This window comes from Manduca sexta, chromosome 27 (genome assembly GCF_014839805.1).
Source record: "Manduca sexta isolate Smith_Timp_Sample1 chromosome 27, JHU_Msex_v1.0, whole genome shotgun sequence".
Classification (NCBI taxonomy): Eukaryota; Metazoa; Arthropoda; class Insecta; order Lepidoptera; family Sphingidae; genus Manduca; species Manduca sexta.
Genome location: NC_051141.1, coordinates 12,410,456 through 12,434,772, shown reverse-complemented (window position 1 = coordinate 12,434,772; position 24,317 = coordinate 12,410,456). Strand labels below are relative to the sequence as shown.

The 24,317-nt window shown below is 34.9% G+C and overlaps 1 protein-coding gene across 1 annotated transcript in view; it reads left to right on the top strand.

Annotated features, from left to right (window-relative positions):
- Positions 1-24,317, top strand: part of LOC115445020 (kalirin) — a 198,876-nt gene that overhangs the window by 141,298 nt on the left and 33,261 nt on the right. Inside the window, 1 exon segment of the mRNA XM_037443954.1 lies at positions 16,077-16,149. Within this exon segment, the coding sequence (XP_037299851.1) occupies positions 16,077-16,149 (73 nt within the window).

Below are 24,317 nucleotides of genomic sequence, written 5' to 3'. Positions count from 1 at the left end.
TCTAACGGAAAATTAAATCTGAATTTTCCTTCTTTAAAAGCAATGACAATGTGTCCAAAGGTAGTATTAAATTGGCTTAGTCACCTATAAACGACGACTCCGTACTTACGGATAAAAAGCGCACATTTTTACCTCGACTAATATTTAGCGACCTGTTTTCCTATAAATGGTTCGTCTTAACACTTTAAAGATGACAAAGATTAGATTTAACGTAGAATAATGCATGTGAAGATTTTCCACCACTACAACAAAACTATTCACCTCAAATACAAAACAATCATAATTAATGGTAAAAAATCGTCGGAGTCATACGTATTTCAAAAATTTCTAGTATATGTCTCACCTTAGTTGAAGTGCGCACAATTATTTCTTTTATCCACCTATCACAAACATTATGTACAGCACTATGTATATAAGTAAGAAATAAGGTATTTCAGTAGTTATTACAAAAAAAATAACTCAACAGAAAATCGGATATACCCGATAACATTTTACAATCCAAGTTATATCTGCTACTTATACAACATCCGCGCGGCCGGTTGGTGGCGAGTTAATCTCTATCTAAAACAGATTAAACATTTCGAAATGTAAACGTACCTCAAACAAAAATACCGTTTCTTAATTTTTCTACTCTGACTTCGATTATGAATTTTTAATATTTTTTGTACACTTAATTTCGAAGAAAAAAATTAAAATCCCAACAATGCTTGATGACGTCACACATACGGTTGAATGAAATAGTTCCTTGGTCCACCTTACTATTTATTTAAAAAAAACGAAGACACTGTCATTTGTCAATGTCAATATTACAATAGAACATAACAACTGTCACTTTCAAAGAGGGAGAGAGACAGAGAGAGAAACAAAAAAACTGTCACTTCACTTCTTTTTACTGCAAAACAACGGTTATAGCGTCTTGAGTCGTATATGTGACGTCATTTGGTACTTACGTCGTTTTAGAATAAAACAAAATTCAAAGTGAAAATCATTAATGAAAATATCTGAGTTTCAAAAAAAGAAAAAATATGGGTCTCATAATTTTAGATCTAGTTTCATAAAATATAAACATTTGAGTATGTTAAAAAAATGAATTGTTGTCAATTAAATAAACATTTTTCGAATCAATAGCCCCGTCTAACAAATTGATGATTTCTAATGCAATTTTTTTGCGACACTAACTTTCATACATATTTAAAATCAGCACTTTTTTCTGTTTTTTTATTTAAACTAATGAAAATTTTTGGAAAAAAAAATCGAAAAAAAAGTCAATTAGCCTTTCAAGCGTCGATATGATGCCACAATTCGCACTGGTTATGAAAAATAGTTAATATAAAATTATATCGCTTTGATGTAATAGTCAATAAAAATTACAAGTCGCATGGTCGTAATCACAACTGGGCCCTTATTCTGTATGATAGTGTAAACGCGTAACGCGGCCGCGTTATGTTATCTTCGAGAAATGTGCGTGGAATGGTATTCTGTAAGCCAAATTTCTATAGTCCTAAACATGATGTGCTGTGTTACGTGCTTGTTACGCTCTGTTAAAATATCATGCGGGATAGAGAAAAAGGCCCCTGACAGGCTTATTATAAACTTCATAAACAATATTAATAGGTCGGGTTAAAAATCTTTTCGCATTAGCATATTATAATATTTATATAAAAATATTTATAATTTATTTCGCTTTCTGCCAACATGAGTGAAAGTAATGAAGAAATTCCGTACATTTTAAAATTTTATTATATAAAGGGAAAAAATGCAGCGCGGAAAAATTATTTGTGACGTTTTTGGACCAAATGCAGTGTCAGCAAGAGTAGGACAAAGTTGGTTTAAGTGTTTTCAGTCCGGGTATTACAATGTCAATGATTCACCTCGCTCTGGTCTCCCGGTTAAGGATAAAGTGGACGCTATTTTTTAAAAAGTAGAGCAAGATCGACATTTCAGTAGTTACGATATAGCTGAAGAATTGACCACAAAATAGTTTTGACCCATTTGAAAAAAGCTGGGTACACAAAAGCTAGATATTTTAATGCTAAACGAGCTTACTGAAAGAAACCTAATGAACCGTGTACTTATTTGCGATTTTTTTAGGGTTCCGTACCTCAAAAGGAAAGAACGGAACCCTTATAGGATCACTTTGTTGTCCGTCCGTATGTCCGTCCGTCCGTCTGTCAAGACCCTTTTTCTCAGGAACGCGTGGAAGTATTAAGCTGAAATTTATATCAAATACTCAAGTCCCTTGGAGCTGTGAAAAAATCAAACTTCTAAGCCAACGCAATCAAAAGATACGGCCTTTTATGCCGCAAATTTTCGAAACTCGTAAGGCAATCAAAACCTACAAGGTTCTTCCTGTAAACTCAGAATCTTGAAATTTGGTACGAAACAACGTCTCATAGTACATACAGATAAAAGAAAAATTGCGAAAACCGTAAATTTTTAGTTACATCATATAATAACAATATTTTATATAATTTTAAAGTGACTTCCCCTTTTCTCATGAACGCGTAGAGGTATTAAATTGAAATTCATATTAAATACTCAGGTCCATAATATCTTTAAGCTGTATCAAAACAAACTTCTACGTCAACGCAATCAAAAGAAACAGCAATTTAAGCCGCATATTTTCAAACTCGCAACTGCTCGCAAGGGAATCAAAACATAAAGGGTACTTCCAGTCGACCTAGAATCTTGAAACTTGGCATGAAGCAGTGTTTTATAGCACATATAAAGGAAAAATTAAGTAGACCTCATTTTTTTAGACCTTTGTCTTTAATTTATGCTCCTTCAGCTTTCTATATTGTAATGTTATGGATTTTATTTTGCAATAAAAATACCACAACTATCACTCAATTGTCGTGATGGGTGAACGTTTACTGATATACCTACACGTTTGTACGGAACCCTGGGTGCGCGAGTCCGACTCGCACTTGGCCGGTTTTTAGTAAAGACTTAATTAAACCGAACCGTTTTTTATAATAGAAGGATAACCGATTATGAAAAGTGGATCACGGACGACAAGAACGTACGAAAAAGATGGTGTTCAATGGTCGATTAGACTCCACAGACTGTGGCCAAACCTGGGTTAAAGCATAGTTAATTTTGTTCAGTTCTTTTACCGCCGGGCAGAACCATCGATTTGGACCTCTACTGCCAATAACTAATAAGACTAAAGCAAGAAGTTGAGAGGAAGCGGCCGAAATTGGTCAATAGAAAGGGTGTGGACTCTCGTCACGATAACGTTATACCGCACACATGTTTATCCACTCAGCTTTTTACTGAGTAGCTAAGAGAGTTTGGCTGACAGGTGTTAATGCATCCACCATATAGCCCTAACCTTGCACCTTCAGATTTCTACCTGTTTCGGCCTCTACAAATTTTTTAGGCATTGCCAGGTTAACATCAACTACTCATCGCGCATTTTGATCAGTAGTCCTAAAATTTCTACAGCAGCGAAATCAGGAAATCGAAAGTATTTTATGTCACCAAATTTAGTACGAAATAGGTAAGCTTTTTTTTTTCATAACAAATTCCGTAATAATCATATACGTAAGTCTAAATGCCAGTCTCTGTATTTTTTTATGTCTCATGTAGCAAACGGAACCTTATTACTTTACATACAAAAGGAATTAATGTTAATTACACATTTTAGAAATATTATGTCGCGATTCGCCCTTCAAGACATTGCAAGTTTATTTATGAATAGAATTGACCGACGGAGTGAGTACCAACTGTACACACATAGTGCTTACATGTTTTAATTTTAAACATGACTGATAATACATGTATGTATTCAATAAAACAAACACTAATTATAAGATTACTTGCATTCCGAAAATCGACTTTAGGTATTTTTTTTTCCTGAATGCCGAATGAATAATTACCTGTTGTTGTGTCCGTAAAGCGAATACCTACAATTTTGCATTTATAATCTTTTAAAATTTGGTTAGGTAAGGTTATATTGGAATAGTAGTGCTGTTTCTGTTGTTACACGCGGGATAATGTTCTGGTCAGTAATAATGGCAATAATAATATAAATAAATATGTGTGTTGTACCATTGGGTACAACTCATCTTGAGATAACATTATGATATGTAACATATTTTATAGTAGTCCGAAAATATTGAGGTATGATTGTATATAATTAAAGTTTTTTTGCACATAGGCATACATGCACGAGCGTTATCTTGGTAGAGTAGGTTAATTATTCTTTTCAGGTATGTTTTGTATAACACAATTCAAAAATTCTTTACTGAACCGAGTCAATATCTTATGCTCTATTCAAACTTCTCATTAAATTTTTCGAATGTTGAAGTTATCGAGATCATTAAATTAATCAGGTATCTAAAAGATACGATTAAAACAATCGAATTGTTTTTACCAAACCAATCTAAACGATAATAATATTATGTTCTGCGCACTATTGCTTAGTAATAAACATACGGAAACGTGTACAAGATTGATTTAGATACAACCTCATGTTGAGAGACTAACATTGCAATAACAAATAAATGTAGTGATAATAAACTTTGTTATTAAATGATTTGTGGCAAGTTTTGGAAAGAGTGAAGTTGGCAACGTTACTTTCAGCACGCGATAGTACAATCCCATACACGGACGTGTAGGCGTGACGCAAACGTTCCGGAATTCAACCTTAACATTGCGGATGAGCGCCACGATTTAAATATAACTTCGCATCTGTACACAAGTGCAAAGTTATTGTTGCCGTTGTAACAATACTACGCGCATCGAGTTCACGTACTGCTAGTTTTTTGGCGAGCGTACGAGAAGTTGGCGGAGGTACACGCAGGGCCGCGTACGCAACCACTTGGCCACTGGGTTACCCACACCATATACAGAAGGATTGCGCACTGGTCATCAATAAAATTATATATATTTGGCAATCGCCGTCGCCGACTACTTTCCAGCTTGATATCACGCCTTCCTCCGCGACAGCACTCGTACACAAACAAGTATTGCAAGTGGTCGAAAATTGAACAATTATTTTCCTGTACTGACAAGGGATAGAAAACATGTAATACGGTTATAAATTTCATATGATTGGTTAAAGCGTTGAAAATGGAAATTAAAATTCCATTTGAACTGTCTCTTTTTAAAAAATAGCACGCCTAATAACTTTGTAAAGGGTGTAGCATTTCGATGTTGGCTTATTAGTATGATGATGATATTAATAATATCGATCGGTTTAAGTATATTATTTCAGTAGGTGACTCATTGCATGACGTATATCGGGTAAAAGCGTTACCTTTAAGGTACTTCATTAATACATCATAATGAGGAAATACTTCAGACCGATTATATAAAATTGCTTGCTATTTTATTATAGCTTTAAAGACATATTTAATTACAGAATGCCAAATAGCTCAAATGAGGCATCGCAGTTATTGCTTTTAGAAATTAAGAGGTGAGACAATAAGCATGCAGTAACACCAAATCAGTCAATATCTTGAATAATGCGCTATGCAATAGAGAGCATCAGCTATACTTATTCATCATATTTTGTGGCGAATCAAGATATGGGCTTCACCAACGCTATTATAAAAGAAAGAACTTCATGAAAGTTTCACAATTTGAAAACGCTAGTAACAAATGAAAAAGCCCTCGATCAAATTAGACTGACCAGTCAATCACAACTCGCAGGGTTTTATCATAATAATATTATCCATTGATATCAAAAGATAATGCAGATATTAGGCCATCGCGCCTCGTTTATAGAGCTAATTACTAAGTACATTATCAATATCCAGTCATCACCAATAGACAACCTGAGCGGAGCATGACAGTTACCTGACTCAGAACATGCATTGCTCAATGTTGCTTCTGGTTCAAGAAACAAGATGCAAAGACATTGCTATGTCTCTGCAAATAATTGTTACGGATATGATTATCGAATTTTCACGCAAATTCTAAGCCTGTTTCACACAACAGTGAACCTTCTATTGGAATGCGTTCAATTTCTTTTCGTGATGCATGACCAAATTTAATAAAGACAACAGACTTTCTAATGTTTGCTTCTAATTTATTACCATAAATAAGTAGGTTTTAAGTATATAAAAGCCGTCAAGTTCGATCTCTATTAACAAGACTTAATGCTACACACTTATATATTTTTTAGATATTAGTATTTATTAAAGATTAGCCCATTAATTAGTTCGAGAAATTATATCGACTATCCTTTCAAGTACTTTCATCTTTGCACTGGAGACCGACAGTAATAATCCGCTTAACGAAAGGCTGCTATCATTATCTCTCTATATAACTAAGGTTTCTCTTTTATATTAGGTTCTTACATATAAAATAGGTATTTTTTATGGGAGGAATACAAAGTCGTTTTTTTGTATAATATATTTAATTAAGTAATCAAAGGATGCACAATTGTTATCTATGCACATTTACCATCTAATAGGGAGGTCATTGATCTCTTTACAAAAATAAACCATGGGGACGAATCAATAAACTCTGAAGGCGGTTTGGACTGCTACATTGGAGACGAATTTTTTTTCTTGCGAAGCTATCTAAATTACAGAAAAAGTAGTAATTTGTTGGAGCAACGCCCAGAGAGTACGGTGGATGTCGCAGACATTCAAATTATAGTTACTCTAATTTAACCGCTATCTATTGTGCACTGTGTGGTCTAGCGATGTCCTGAAGTAGCAGTAGCCTAAAGCGATTGACCAGCCTCGGTTGTGTTCCCTTGTTAGTTCCTCCATCATGGTTTGCAGTTGCTGACAAAAATATCTGCCGTAATCGTTTGGCCAGATTTTAGAAAGCTATAGTGAACGACACCGGCACTAGTCCACCAAACCCTCAAAAGTTTTTTTTTGGTTAATTTTTCGCTTGACGCAGGATTTGGCTGGTTCTCAAGGATTCAACCATTGCGACGAGCGCTTCCGATTAAAGTACAGGATCCACTTTTCATCACAGGTTATATATTATTCGATTTAAAATTCCTTCATTGTTGTATTATTTGAGCAACATTCGATACGTTTTTGCGGGTTTGATTTACTCAATTTATGAGGTATCCACCTTTCAAGTTATTTTACTTTCCCGATTTGCTTCAAGTGAATTTAGTTTAATCACATACACCGATGCCTGCAGCTAGCTCTGAAGAGGTTTTCGATGTATTCGCTTTCACAATTAGCCTTTAATTTTTCACTATCCATCTCGATCTCCGGCTGTCCACGGGGCTTATTCTAAAGGTTAAAATTTCAAGTACGAGAACGTGGGAACCAAAACGTACTGTGTTTTCTTTTGCGACATCAGCGCCATACACATCGTTAATCCTTCGAGCTGTTCTTGAAGCACTGGTGCCACGGTGGAACTCATACTCGATACTATAGTAATATTTCTTGTTTTCTATTGTGCGATATGAAAAACGCTAAAGAAAAAACGAATCAGGAAAAACAATGAAATGACTGTTTTCGAAACTCAAATGAACCAATTCAATGCATTTATGCATATTTTGAATTTAGAATTCTTAACCAAAGAGTTAATATTTGAGATCCAAATGACCAGTTCGACAAAACGCCAATTTCATATTATGTAAGGACCTAATAACATTATTATGTTGTTACTTCAACATATTGTGTTATGGTTTCGAATGAATTAATATTGAGTAAGATTTCTATGAATTTTATTGGTGGAGTATAATCAGTACGTTCGTTAACTGGTTATTATAAATCTGTAATAAATCATTGTCATATTTAAAACCTCCGTGTAACAAGACGTCAAAGTGTGCTATACAATTTTGTCTTAGATAATTCTAGAAATTTACATAATTTGTTTGTTGTCGTCATTTGCCACTTGTTGTCGAAAAGCTTTATTATTTCCGAGCAGCAATCTGGTGTTGGAAATTACACGATTTGTTTCATCGATTTTTATTTTTAAAATGCTCCAATAATGTACTACTTAAGTCTACTGCTTACTGGGCACGCCACTATAGCGGCGGTAAGTCCCCTCTTCGAGGTGTGGCTGACGAGACGTCACGGCGTCCTCTCATTCCGGACGACGCAGGTACTGACCGGTCACGGCTGCTTCGGCAGGTACCTGTATCGGATCCGGGTGGAGGATACGCCCGCGTGTTTTTACTGTGCGGATCGGCCGGAGGACACGGTGGAGCATACGGTGGAGGTGTGCCCAGCTTGGGCTGAGCCCCGCCGTGTTCTCACAACGGCCATCGGTGGCGGAGACCTCTCGCGTCGGGGCCTGGTAGAAGCCATGCTCCGGGGCGAGAGAGAGTGGGGACGCAGTCACCTCCTTCTGCGAGGACGTGATGCTCGCAAAGGAGGTGGCGGAGCGGATACGGCGCCAAAGCGCCCAACGTCCCATCCGCCACGGCAGACGCACAAGACGCGGGCGTCGAACGTCTGCTGAGGATCGTCGGCCTCCGTAGGCGCGGACCGTCGGGTGACGAGCATTGGGGAGCCCGTCGCCCGAAACACCCCAACGGCCCGTGTGTTCGGCGCGTAGTGTTCCACGCGCGCCTCGAAGAGCAGTGTCAGAGTAATTTGCGGGGCCCCTTAGGGCCGGTGCCTGCCTAGGTCTCAATGCCACCGGATCTTGGACCTAGGCACATAGGCAAAGGATGGGAACACCGTAGGTTCTTAGTCGGTAAAGTCTGACACGCCCTCCCGCCCATCCCAAGGCGGGAGATAGTCAACTGACGATTTACCTACGTAAAAAAAAAAAAAAAAAAAAAAAAAAAAAAAAAAAAAAAGTCTACTGCTTACTATAATATCCATCAATAAATAAAATATATCAATAAATAAATTTTATTTTCACACTAAAACGATTTAAATAAATAATACACATGTATAATTAAGTATGTGTCTAACATTATAGATTTCTACTAATAAGTACTTTCGTTCATGAGCAATGGGTTCGCTCTGTAAAAACAGAGCCAAGAGAGCAGATTGGCTTCCATCTGTGACAGCGAAACTACCAGAAAACCTAGTCCGGCCGACTCACTCATTCTGTAGACAAAATTATGTGTATCACTTATGCTTTGTAGAAACAAGAATAATTACTGTCGAAATTTGGACGACTTTTATGTTGATTTCATATTTAGAAAACAAATTTATGATTTTCAACCTTATGTCATTTCGGTCTCTAAGAGGTAAGGTCACGACTCACGACGTAGACTTTGTCTACAATATAAAAAATAAAAATCATCGTCCGTCTCCTGTTAAGCTTTTAATGCATATGAATAATATATAAATATAATAATGCACATGCTATAGGTATATATCGAAGTATTGCGTGGCGCTTTCAAGACTGGAGCTGGTTAATTAGTATGGTTAAGATACTACTCTACCTCCGACTTATTTGTCCAATTAATAGAATGGATCTGCCTTACCGCTTTGAGAACTTTGTGTTGGTATACAATTACCTGCGCAATGAGAGAAATAGTGCCTGAATTATTGGCTCTTGGTCGATGTAAAGGTACGCGAACCGAATGATCGCAATGCAATACAAATATTTTGTTTGGTAATGTCGGAATTGAGAATCAAATTAACCTGTGCATTATGAAATTACAAATATGTTGATATTGAACAACGGTTGTGTATTTTGGGCACCTACTGCATATTTGTCGATTTGCACGGGTTTAACTGGTGAATTGTATTATGAATTCCGCCAGTTATGGCATATAAAAAATGGATAATGCAAATTGAAACACATTACTTGTTCACGTGTTAAATGACAATAATATAAATGCGTGAAGCATAATAATAATAATAACTACTTGGGCCCCGCATGGGGTCCAAAGAAAACAAGCACAAGCCAGCCACAATACATCTCCAGCCGTGACAATGAAATCGTAATATTATTCTCCCACAATCACCACAAGCCATTATCGTGCTGTGAAAAAATAACAATTGGGCCGAAGGCCAACGCTTCGCGCATTGATTTCAATCGGGTTACAAATAGATTACGGATCATTACGCTTTTACTGAACACCGACATGTACTTTTGTTACACTCTGTAAAATCAGCAGGCCGGTCTCGCAACCACGGCTTCGCATTTGTAAAATACCTCCACTTATAAAATCGACTTTGTGGCAGTTAAAATAAATATTACATTAAGCTAACCGTGTTCAGTTTCTCCCTGAAGAATCACTGAAACGCGCGATGACATTTAGTTAAACATAAGAACTGTATCGTTTGCTAGAAGTCCCTTGACCGCCTCACAGCGATCAATCCATTTGACTACAGTATCGCGATTTTTTCAGCTCTAGTTTTAAGAATATAAAAATAGTAAAACAATAGTGTTATAACATCCATGACCTAATCGATAGATAGCCCGCATCGGAGCCCACCAAACGATTCCGGAGCCGATCTCACGGAACACTGGTTCCGTCTCCAACCCACCTGTGCACCATAGGCCTGTCGGCGGGACTGCTGTTCGCCTGCATTCATTTATTATAAGACATTCCCATAAATATTTTGCTATCGACAAACCCTGGCCAGTGGCATCACGTTTCTTTAAAGAAACAATCTTTTCACAAATTGAGTAGTAAACAAGCTATAAATAGCCCCATAGAAAGCATGGTATCACAGAGACATTAAAAGTTACTAGCTATATGAAATAGTATTGTCCAAAAATATGTAGGGACTGTATAATTTCATAATATCTTCTCTGGTAATATTGTGTTTATACCTAGTAAAAACTTCTTTTATTCTGTATTTTTTTAAAATTCTTATTCTTTCTTGGGGCAGCAGAAGACCTTTCTAAAATAATCTTCGCCATAAGAAAATTTATCTTTACATTAAATAAATCCGTTTAGTGCCCTATTTACAATATTATTACTAAACGCCGTAATATAAAACTATAAAGGTAAAACAAGGCGGCTCAGCTCTTGCGACAGGGATAGTAGTTACGATTAGCCCTGGTTTTCAGCATCACCTAACCTCTTGGGGTGTTATGCGGAAAAAATTATAGCGGTGGCCTACAAAGCGGCAAACGATATTTTATTTGGGTGAGGTAAGAAAAAATAAATGGAGCGTCATAGTATAATTGCATGATCAGTTAAAAATTTTATCAACTAAAAGTGATTGTTAAACCTCTAATTTGACGCCCTCGAAACCGCAAACAAGAATTAAAAATTGCTATATACATTTACATTAAGATGTAAGATGTTTCCTAATTTAAAATTATTACGATGATAAATATTCCAAATGACAAGAAGTATAATGAAAGCTAGATCGTTAATGAGGGTGACTCAAAATGTCTAGAAGTGATTTTCAAAACTCGTTAACGTAATTATATAATTGTTATCAATAATGAGCAGTATAAGTGATTTGAAACAACAAACATGCACAGTAATTAAAGTAAAATCGTGTTTGTTGAATATTGAATTAGTGTGAGTGTCGAGTGGACAACACTAGTCGCGAATCGCGCGGGTGGGTCGCGTGTGGCTTCAGACAGTCGACGCTTTCGAGACGTGCGGAATCCACATGTTCCTCTGCTCGTGGTGCTACAGGGCTTTGCTGTTGCTAGCAGGTACCGTTAATTAATCTGTCTCGTGCCTCCCGTGAACGCATGTCAATCCATGCCGAATCCGTCGTGCACACGCACAATACGTGAAGTTGTAATTATTTCGGTTTTCATCTATTGCTATTCGCTGTGATAGGTGTTATTTGTTAGGTAGTGTTTACACATTTTGTAACATTATGTAATTCCTGTTAATAACATATCGTGCAGTTTATTTATTCCTAGGATTTGCGTCTATGTATGACCAAACAAGACTTGTGATGATATATGGTAGTAGTCAGGGTGCGTGTTACTCAGTGATGAATATTTTTGTGTAAGATAGTTAGTGCCGATGTCTATTTTTGACAAAATATTATGATTTGATTTGAATAGTGACGCAAATATGTATGAAACATAAAAATCAAAACCCGACTACAGCAACTGAAGCGAAAAGTTTTCAAGTAGAAAATATTCCTGACTGCAATAAGAACGGCGATGGCCAACATATTACAACCAAGACGCACGCCGCCGTAATAATAAAGTTCTTACATAAGTAACTTGGCAAGTTCAAAAAGTGGAGCACTCTATATTAGATTTATTGCGATGTCATTAGGAAGGGTATACTCGCTATAAAAATAATAAAGTCTACATTTCACAGGGATTTGCTGATTCTGTCGGCCTAGTAAACTGAAAACTTTATGTTAAACATACTTAAACCATTTTTTTTTATCAATAATTTTTTTATTGGCCTTTGTCAACTAGCGGTTCTTTGATAATGTATCTACACCTACAACATATGCGATAAAGACTACATGAATAATACGTTATGAATCCACGGTTCGGCAGCACGTGTGTTGATTAACAGGACAACGTGGCTGCTCCTTTTGCCACTAATTGATTTAAAGCTGACCGTCGACCTTCTAGGGCTGGTACTCTTGCCATTTACTCTGTATATCAACAACATTAACTAGCCGGCGAATGGGTCGCCGGCACGCACGTCCACAAGGTGTCCTAATTGCTTTCGCTCTAAGCTGTAGTATCAATTTCCACGTACGAAACTTTATCAACCCTTAATACAAGCATCAGGAAATCTATTTGTGCTTAGTCCGAGGAAATGTTACATAAAATTGAAATAGGGTTGCAGCGTGCAGGTGTACTATCGCCTTTAGATCTCAGCACAGAGGGAAATTGGTGTTGGTAATGGGAGCGCACGTTCGAATAATTGACGTGCTAAGTCCGATGCACATCTCAATTACGGCTCCTCGTGTTTATGTTATTAGATGTTTTCATACATTTTAATATTATGAGTTGTGTACTTGACTACAGAATGTAAAATTTGAAATTACGAAGAAAATAATATAATTTTTCATTGTATAATTTATTTTTAATCTACTCGGAATTCATATTTTTTTTTATGTTTGAAAGCAAATTGAATTGACATTTTCTATAAAATGTATGGAAAAGTTTCTGTTGATTTCTGACCTTGAAAGTACTCAAACCTCTTAATGGTTACTACAATGTTTTTTATCCTCATATACAAGATCGATTGGCATCAAAAAACGTTTTTGTGTATATTGCCCATTTTATTTATGATATACTATATTTTTCAAAACTTTTAAATGCAGTTCTTAATATCATCAAAAATGATGTCAGTCTTCTGGTAAAGTTTTGAAGCTATATCGGTTAAAGTAACTGAACTTACTGACCCGTCTAAAAACTTTACCCTGTATAGAAAGATGTGTATTCCTCTGACCAGGAAATCCATAGATAATTTTGATAAGACTAATTATTACAATAAACCGGGTCCACTTATACAATGAAGCATACTTTTTTTAATAGCGTGCTCAATTATATTAACTGAAAAATATTGAAAGATTAAGTAAAAAGAGAACAAAAACGCGCGCAACATAACGAACATCATAAACAACGTGACTGCACGACAACCTCAATTACTTTAAAAGCATAGTACCCGTCGCGGTTAACACTATTGAGACTGAAAATAACCAATTGGGACAGGATTTTCTCTATTTAACTATTCGTTATAGTTAATTTGGTAGTACATTTAACGGTCGCTTGACATTTACATTGACACTGTACACTTTATTAAATAACGATGCTGACGTTTTAATATTATGTAAGATATATACGATCACCGTATTCCCGTAGTGTCGATAACCGCCGGTTTTATAAACATTTGAACTTTTCCATCGGTTGAGTTGGAGACTGATGTGATGACTCGAAATTAAATATCATAAATTTACGAAAACTGATCAAATTTTGTGTTCATCAGGCGTTTGACCATTTTTGTACATTTGTTTTGTTAAACGACGTTCCTGGCTAACTGTACCTATTGAGTAACAAGAATAGAAAAAGTTAAGAATAAACACGCATGACTTTTATCATTAAAAGATTTAAGTAATATTTCGTTAGTCTACTAAATATACAAACGGCCGAAAAGGCGATACTAGTTATAATTAATTCCACTAATGAATGTATTAATTATTCGTTGGTGGGTTTAATCGTTATTGGCTGTTGATGTTTTTGTATGCGAAAGGCATCGCTTCACTTCCCGCCTCGTGGTGTATTTGAATGATCAAACAAACGCTCGACTCGAGAGTGGATATTGTTGGAATGCATCGTGAGTTATTCGAGCTGGACGAATTTAGTTCCACGTTGATGCCTCAGAGTTACCTTTATTACGATATTTGGTATACAGAATTAGTCCTTCCAAAATTTTATTTTCGTTGTAGTAGGTATCACCGGCAATGTGTATATTACCTAGGGCATCTAAGAGAAACAGTAATGTGCCGGACATGTGTATATCCTTGCTATGTATTTATCAATTGTATGTAAGTATTTAGTATCCCATATAAAGGTGTCCTCGTTATCACGTTATAATTATGACGCCTTACTATTTATTCGACTTATTCTTTTAAAAAATTATGTCACAGAAATCCTCAAGTTGGTAAAAAACATAATATATTGTGTACATTTCAATAGTTTTCCACATTTTACAGAATCGATTCCACTTATATTCGTTTGTTAACTATCCCTTTACGGATTGTAAATTATTAATAGTATTTCAGTAAATTATATAATATGTTAATCATCAAAGCGTGCATGACGTCCGATAATTAATGCGTCCGTTTGTTAACGCATATTCATTTTGTTTCCTCTGCCTTTGACGTAATTATAACTTAAATCCTGATTGAATCCTCTTTGTAAATATTTATTTATTCAATAGCATTATTTGTGATACTGAGATCACATTACTTTAATTAATTTTGATTACATTTTATAAGATTATAATGATTAGTCTACTATGAGTGAGTTCAATAATGTACAGATCTACTTTGATGAAGTTTCGCTTGAAATAATGATCACCATTTAGTTCATTTATAAGAACAAGAGAACGATCGTATATTGTAGTTATATATGTCCGACTACGAAAAAAGGAGAAGGTCTGATAAACTACAATTCTATTATATTAAAAATGTTTTATTAAAATTAATTAAAAATGCTAGGTAAGCTAGTTAAATACATTAACAAACGTATGTAGGAAATGTTTAATTTTAATTAGTAACCGACTCGGTAACCAGTATATACCTGTAGCGATTGTTTTGTTTTTTAGTGATTTTTGAAGGCGTTTAAAATTTTTGTTAATTTTTTTTTATTTATGCCATCATTTCTTTTTAATTGATGCCTGGACTATTTCACCTTCCAGCCGTATTTGTCAAAATCAGTAAATCAATATACAACCTTAAATAACAAAAGGATTCTAGTTGAATATTAAGCACAGCATTTTCATGGAAAATAAATTGTCAAGCTGGAGTTCAAAATCTTTCTTCAGTGTGTGGCTTTTTGATGTTGTGGATTAGACTCAAATTGGCCGAAATTCCGTCAAAGCTCAATGACAGTTGACGGATTGACAAAAGGCACTGCGCGTTGGAAATTGTTAAACAATGTGTAACAATTGGAAAAGGTGCGAAGCAAAGAGCTATTCGACTGTTACCCAGTTTCAGGATCTGTATGACAAAAACTACAACTACTCACTACTAACTACAACTACAACATACATGGGGGTGATTCGGATACCCCAAGGGGCTCTATCTCTGGACCTCCGCTTGACACTACTTTCTGGGACACTCTGTATAAATAAAATTTCAGATACTTTTATTATATGAAGCAATATTAATTGTAGTTTCAGTTGAACAATTTTTTTGATGAGTTCTATAAATTAACTTACAATTGCAGTGCCATTTATGAGTTATTTTGTGTCCGACTAATGTTTAAATTCAAAATGAACATCTATAATGCACAATCTATAATGTAACTTTGTTAAAAAATTATAAGTGTTAAAATGTTTACTCTATATATATATATATAACACTTTTATTGCTCCAAAATTCGTTTATCTAAAATGTATTATTACAGAAAAATAAGTTAATATTCGTTGTATGAACCGTTCTTTTAATATAATATGTATATAGCGTACCGTAAACAATGTATTTTGTTCAATTTCGTGCATGATATGTCCAAATAGTTCTGTTGTTGGATCGGTTTGCTCACGTGAATGTTTTTGTCCTCAGAGGCAAGCAATTCGGATCCGGGTAGCACGGTAAGCGCAGCCAGCCCGGGCAAACAGCGGCGTGGATTTAGTGGGTGAGTACACGCATTTTGTTATATAATACACTTACAGCGCAGTTTTTGGTTTAGGTTGTTGTAATAGTAGCAAAATTCACTTTTATAATATAACTTTGTTCATAACTCTATAAGTCAAGACTTCCGTTAGGGGGACACTTGTGTAGCTGAAAATAATTCATTTCGTGGTGGGGCAGTACTTTCATTTCAGTCGGACCAGACATATAATATGTTTTATGGGAAGTAACAGATATTGTATATTATGTGTTGATCATCAAAGGAAACTCCGCGCAAGATCCTACAAGTAGGAAGGTTGTTTTAATACAAAAGTGACATATTTCATATTGATTATTGAGCAGTACTTGAAAAAATTAATTACTTAGCCGGAGTTTGAACTATTCTTCATCTTTTTGTTCTTGTATTCTAAACTTTTCCAAATACATAGTTTTTCTTCGTACTTCTAATAACAGGGGCTGAAGGATATTATTTCCAGGTCCATTATGAGTCCATCGCGTCGGATTTTTTTAAATTAGCATTACAAATATAATTAATATTGCAGTACATTCAATTATATGAATTACTATAATCGATGATAGATTTTTTTTTAAAACATAACAGATATTATTTTTATATACGATTACCATGACTTTTTCTTTTCTTAAAAAAAAATAACAAGCTCAAAAGTTCGTATATTTTCGTAAGCATATGTTATTGTTGCGTAAAACTTGTTTAATTAGCCATTTATGCTTTTTTAAACATGTGACCTTCGTCATTGGCAGACTAATTAAGAGTCAGGCCGTCGGTCGTGGTAGCCCTCTGAAATAGTAATACTTTTACCATTTCACAATCAGCCGACTTGCATACGAATCCATTAAATGCATCACTTCATAAACACGCCTTGTTGCCAAAACAGAATGCAGTTGGAAACGAGGATTTCCTTTTGAAAACAATTACACTATCTGTCAGTATCTCTGGTGAAACGTTTTGACGTCGTTTTCCATTAGTCATATTTTATCTTTCGTACAGTTTTATCTAATTCCTCGGAAGATAGCGACTGTTGGTGCGCTCAGTCGCTTGCTGGTTGTGTGCCGACGAGTCCGACGACTACCATGGCCGGCCAAGAAGTGGGCACAGCACGTCGCCCTTGCTCCGCTTGTTGTTGCTATATCATCAGGTTGTCCAAATATGAGTTCTCTTTCAAGTCTCTAACGCGCAAGTCATATCTTTTTTTGTTTAATGGCCGGTTATTAAAGTGGTTATCAGTGCACAGTTACTCATGGTATCGATATTATGTGATAGTGCTATTTTAGTCGAGATTGAAGATTTATGTGCATAACAATGTGGTGATGTATTGTCGGTGCGCTGCGTTCGTATAAAATATTTATTATTACATAATGACACCAAAAATTAAAGGTCAAATATTTTACAATTGCGAAATTATTATAGGTTATGTTTACTTTATGCCTGTTCACGAAGTGGCTGTTTTATAATAGAATGACAGTTTCTCTATGGTGTTATATCGTATTGCCGCTGACATGATTACGTATTCCGTAAGAAATTCAATTGAAGATACTATATCCGACTTGTTGTCATCAAACTATATGTTTTTCCATTTTGAAACAATGAACATTAACAATAGCAATGTCACATTTTTTTTATAGTATCATATTAAATGCCTTTGTATATTTAAAGTATTATAAATTTATAGCAAGTACATATTATTATTCACTTTAATGAAGACGTCTTTACCTACCAACCTACATATTAATTAAGATTGGTTCTCGTAAACATGTAAACTTTGTTTTACAGATATAAATCGTTCCAGAAATATTGTATATTATAGTTTTCGAACAAAATGAATGGCTGTCTTGTGGCAATAAAAAGTCAGTCGGTTATGCGGTGTCCCAGGGCAGACCATTCCGACCGGAGACAATCGCGTCTGCCGCAGTAGAGGTGCAACACACACGACTGCTTCCTAATAATGCTGGTGGCTAAATTGTTTCCTAAAAGTTCTCCTTACACCAGTTGACCCGATTTTACCCGTTCATAGCTTTGCTTCGTGTTAGATGCATCAAAAGGGAATCGAAATATCGACACGGCGTCTTTCTTCTTTGTGTAGTGGTTGAAAAATAAATTTAAATTCGATATTTATTTTCATAATATCGGGTTAATAGGTTTACGTTGGTCTTAAGTAATAATGATTCATAATATATTCATAATGAGACTTCGCCGACATCAGCGTTTGAAGCATATAAACATTTAAAAAATAGTTGCTTAGATCCAGTCTCGAATTAATTAATAAGTTTATAGCAAGTAGGTAATGAATTGCACAGAAAAATAATTTCAATATTATTTTGGTACTGTAATATAATATTATGAACTTGAATTTTTTTCATTATTTGTGAAGAGACCGATTGTTGCTGGTCTTAGCTGAATATTCAACAGTATTTATTCAAATTCATTTTTAGGAATTATTATAGATACGTGTGATAGTTACAGTTTAAATACATCGTTTTAATGTAATTACTAATTAGACATGTAATTACTGACTAGAATACAAGTCAACATTTCCATACGATAGTGAAACGTCGCGTCTTTTATCGCGTTATCTTATCGTTGTCATTGTATCCACATAACTGATTACCCAATATTCGTAATGTATTTCTTGTCGGTAAAACAATTATCAATTTGAATAGGTAATGAATGGAATATCAAAATTTAATAATGATAATAGCGCCTTCATGTACACCAACTTTTTTTTTTATTAAGTATGATAGATGTTAGGGTTCAATTAATATCCATTTTACAAGTTGGTAATAAAGGGGATTTGTAATTAAAATAATTATATATTATATGATCGTAAGATATTCCTTATAAAATAAAATGTACGAATATAATATATTATTTAATATCACTATGGGCAAATATGGACATGGGCTTGTATTTTAATAAGGTTTTGTTTTATTCATCTGATTTGTTAATTAGTAACGCACTATATGAAATTCTCTTATTTTTTTACCAATACGATATCATAGATGCAAAGAAATATATAGAACCACGTATTACTTATTAATAATTTGAAGTGATTTTGAAGTCCGTAAATGTGTCATAGACCTTGTTCTTTATGGCATATCTTTTATATGCATTTATTAAGTAGTTATTTTCTATACATTAATATGTGATAAGAAAACGTTGTACATTAACCTTATTGAGCACATTGCGCCTACGGGGGATAAGATTTAGTATGATTGAATTTCACATAGTGAAGGAGTGCAGAAAAATTTAATGTATGTTTGATATGTGTTAAAAATACATTCAATTCAACGGGGGAATTTTACCAGTGGACGAATGCTGGTTCATCATCATCATTTCATTTATACCCAAGTTTCATTATAGAAGTATTATATTTGTATACACATAGCAACTACGAAATGGATTCCGTATTTCATTAAAATTATGGTTAAATAATGAATTCATATTTAATCTGAAAAGCTATAAACAAACATGAAAGCATCAGAAAATTAATATTATTCCGAATAATTTTAATCATGTTAAAAATATTGCATAATATAGAAATTTAAGTTTTATAATAACATATTCATTTCCTTGGAAATGTAATTAATTAATACGGCCTTAAGAGTAATTATTTAGATTGCAATTGCATTTAATATTCGGTTCATTTCTATTTAAAACAAAATTATATTCAAAAGCTTACGCTTCACGGATGTCCGCACTCCTATGGTTCCAATGAATGTTTGTTTTAAGGTAAATTGAATATGTGGTGAAAATTATTGATACATTTTATGTCAAAGTTCTATTTGTAGAAATGAATTACTATAATATTCACATAATGACAGAATTAAATGAGTGCGTTGGTTTGTTGGAGTACAATATATCAGTAGAACTAGTCCTCGCAAATGGGATAAAATACCAATTTTGTAGTAACTAAAAATTTTGTAGTTATATAAGATGCTCAAAGTTTTAATTTGGTAAATATGTTAATACTTAATTGATTTTCTTTCTGACTGTCTGTATACACGCATCTTGCAAAAACCACTATATCTAATTGAATACAGTTATCGCCGAGTTGTCTAACATAAAATATAGGCTTCATATTATATTAGTGAAATATAAAGCGAGACTTTCATTCCGAAAAATCTTTTTCATGTGCACAAAGCCGCGAGCAAAAGCTAGTATTATATAGAAGCAGACTTTTCATTTCCCACAAAGTGTATGCAAAAAGTGTTAAGCAATATGTAATAGCCCTCGTAAGTTCAGAAAATCTTCAGAAATGGTTAGAGTCGATTGATATTATAAAAAGCGTTTACGAAATTGTCATTTTTTGTTAATTACATATATATATTTTTTTTTCAATCAAGTCAAAATGTTTTCAGGTTTTAAGTACAGTGTCCTCATTTTTATTTACTGTAGCAAAAGGAGAAGTAGTTGCTCTTAAACCCGTAGTTAAAAATCCACTTAATATATTTTTAAAACCTAAATCGTTACTAAGTGATGTGGTAAACACTTGAGCCAGATCCACGGCCCGCTGGCTCTTAGTGAACTATTACACCGTCCGCGCCGCGCCGCGCGCTTCACTTATCAAGATAGAGCTCCTTGTTCGGAATTGATTATTGGCTCCTTGCAGGATTAAGATAACAATGTTTGTGCATAAGTGTTTGCACGTTAGTACGGAGCGGGCACGTGAGCTCTGCGGTGAGGCGATGCGGTGTGCGCCACACGATCTCCATGTGGAACCAAGTAGTGCATGTGAAGTGAGTTCTGTTCATTAGCCAATGTTTCATTTGGGTGCGAGTGAGTGCGATGTTTCGGTGGTATTTTTTTTATCACCGTCGTCGAGTGACCGCATTGCGGTAGAGAGCCCTTGGACTGTACGAGTACGCGTTTAAAAACTTGAAAACGAATTTTGGAATGGCACGTTTAATTTCATGTTCGAGGTGTACGATTAAAAATTGTTCCGTTATTTATCTACCTATACCCCGTCGAGTATGTATGTAGGAGTGTGTGAGTGTTTGTGTCCAGAAATGGGTTTTAAAACGGATTGATACTGTGATGATTGTGATTCAATGGTTATATTTCACTATGTTATCGTGTAGATACTAAGAATAAGAAGGAATAAATACCTTCATTATGCAGTTTTTTGATTAAACATTAGCGATTTGTAACATTTGAAATTACAAACTTTACATATTCGTGCCGCTACCGCTACACAAACTATACAAATTAAACATATGATGCCGGAGTTAAAGTAAACGACTCATGTCTAAGTTTGAACACGAGATAAGTTCCATTAATTTATAACGTTAAAGTAGGTTCCTAAATAAATAAAAACGCAAACGAGATATAGAGAAACCCATGTCGTTAACATAATATTTTTGTTTATAGCGGTTAATGCTATTTTAATATTGTAGCATCCGATCCCAAATATGTATGTACCTGGCCGTACATGAAATTATGTAGTTTTGAGTTATTAATATGAATGAACATTCAACCCTTCCGTCAGCTTACTATTATAATACACATAAAATATGATTAATAGACAGAAATAAAATCGTTAGAATTATATCGATAATTCAAAACTCTACAAAGATGTTTCTTGAAAATTCTTGTTGCGCTACGCTTAATTATTCTTTAATTAACAAAAAAATCAGGTGCAATAAGTGATTTAGGTATAGAATTTAGTGATTTGTGTGACGCGCTGGGCAAATATCAGATAGAGATTTTCGTTTCGATGCGACAGTTGGGAAGTGTTTGTGTGTTGTGATTCCGTTTGGAAGTGACCAATGCTGGTACCGGTCCAGGTGTTGTGAGCAATTGAGTGGGTGAGTCCTGAGGGACTATTGTATAATACTCGATACTGTCCTCAATGCAACCCATACTGAAAAACATACGCAGTAGATACATTTACATTATTATTTTGATTTATATATTTTTTGTACAGTAATAAATTACTCGGAAGGTTAAAATAATAGACACTCCTATTCAATCGTGAACTAAAATTTTGTGAAGTGGTATTGGCCGAATCTAATTTAAGTACTAGGCTTTCATAAAATTTTATTACATTTCGAACCGCTCAATAATTTATTCCTTCATCCAGTGAGTCTGTGATGTATTACTTTTTTGTTAGGCACCTGAAAAATAGGAAGATATTATTTAATTCAAAATATCCGTAACATGTTAAAGTGTTAGTTCCACACTGTAGTCAAATAAATGCTGTATCAATAGGCCTAATATCCACCAGGGTAGTAGTAGCAAATGTTTAGAAAACCGAAAAAAGTAACAGCTTGCCATTGCAAATAATGCGAGATTTTTGGAGGCCCAAGCACCGCCCTCTTCCTAATCCCTTTCACCGGCACGACCGTCATTGGTTTCGCCCACCTAACATTTTATGTATCACTAGATTTGGTCGGAGTGACGAGTCGGAATATCTAAATCAGGGCACGCCCGCAATCTTAGCTGTCCACTGCGAAGAAGATGTAACAATACCGAAACACCCAGATCGGCTGCGGTGGAACGCTATTGCCAAACCATCTCTTCGTTTAGAACCTAGACCGGCGGACTGCAAACGTTCGTAGGTCCTTGTTAGTGTCTACTAATACTTTTACTAACTTTAAGTTCATCGAGCGTCTACATTACGAATACATAAAAAATCACACAAACTTATAATCCCATTAGAAAAGGCATATCTACACATACTAAATAATACATTGTCTGTTAAATATTGTAAGCTGTGACCAACATTGATCAAACAACTTACCAGTAATGCATTGTTGAAGTGCTTTCATTCTAGTCGACTGCCGCGTATGTATGAATAAAATTTTAAATCGGAAAACAGGTTTTGGGAATTATAAACTAAACGATATTCAAGAAAATACGGTATGTAAAGTAAACAAATATCTACCAACATTTCTCTATAATTGCTTTCATTGATAGGTCCAAAAAAAAGTTTTGTGTTATGTGAGGGTACTATATTTTGTTATTTCCTACCTTGAATATAGTGTAGAGTTAGGGTAGGCAAATATTAATAGAAATGTTTGTTTTTGAAATTAGTAAATCTATTGGTAATGCACTTTTACGCCCGTATTCATAGACGTTTTTTCTAAGGACGGGACAAAGCTGTGGTAACAAGTCTGTTTCTCAATGCTGACGGCATGGCAGACTTCGCGGTGCGTAGTCATAAGGCCGTTGTCATTGGCTAATATTGAGATACAACAATTACTGTGAAACAGACTTGTTATCATAGCTTTGCTCCGTCCTTAGAAGAAACGTCTATGAATAAGGGGGTTAGTATTTACCTCAGTGTAAAATGGATTTACTCAACGTTGTTTTACAAAATGTACGTAAAAATTAGGGTACTGATTCTACAGAAAGAAAATTGCTACCGATGCCCTTAAATTGTAGTACATCAGATACTATGTCAACCCGAAATATGTAGATATAATAATTCCCATGTCAATGAAGTAAGTGTTTCTGTTGAAACTATCTAACGCACCCAGCGTTACGACTCGTGAGTGAATTTGTAAGCTGTTTGTTCACCGTTCATGTTCTACGATCGTGATGTCAGTTCTGAGTTCTGACATCATTCATTTAGTAAATTTTAATGCATAGCTTTTCCAAAGGCCCAGAAATTAGTTTGCTCATCCTTGGATTTGGGTTTTGCGCGAAAGTGCTTAGAACTGATAAATTGATTTTGGCACGTTGTTAATTTCGTAACGTAGTGTGAGTTAAATTAATCCTGTGAAATTATTAGACAAATATTGGGTTTCGAATTGCGATAACAGGATCGATTACGATGCAGCCTTTAAACAATTACGTAAATTACAACAATCATCAGTGAGTAACTATGTTTGTTATATAGAAATAGAAAAAAATGTGTTAATTTTATACTTAGCATTGCGATTATAACCTGAAATATTTAAATAAAACATAAACGTGACATAATTCGTAAAACGAGTATTTTTAAAGTCATTTATAACATACGTGAGGGGTTTTAAGTAGTGTTGCTTACGAGGAATTGGTCGTACAGTGCCGTATCTAGGGAGCGGGAGAGGTAGGGGGCTGCTCTTGCACTGGGAGCATTTGTCGTCATGCACGGTGATCCCTATGAGCGCATCTCTCCACACATTTATTCTTAAACATTTTCAAAGGTACGCTTCTTCAATCCTCTTTTT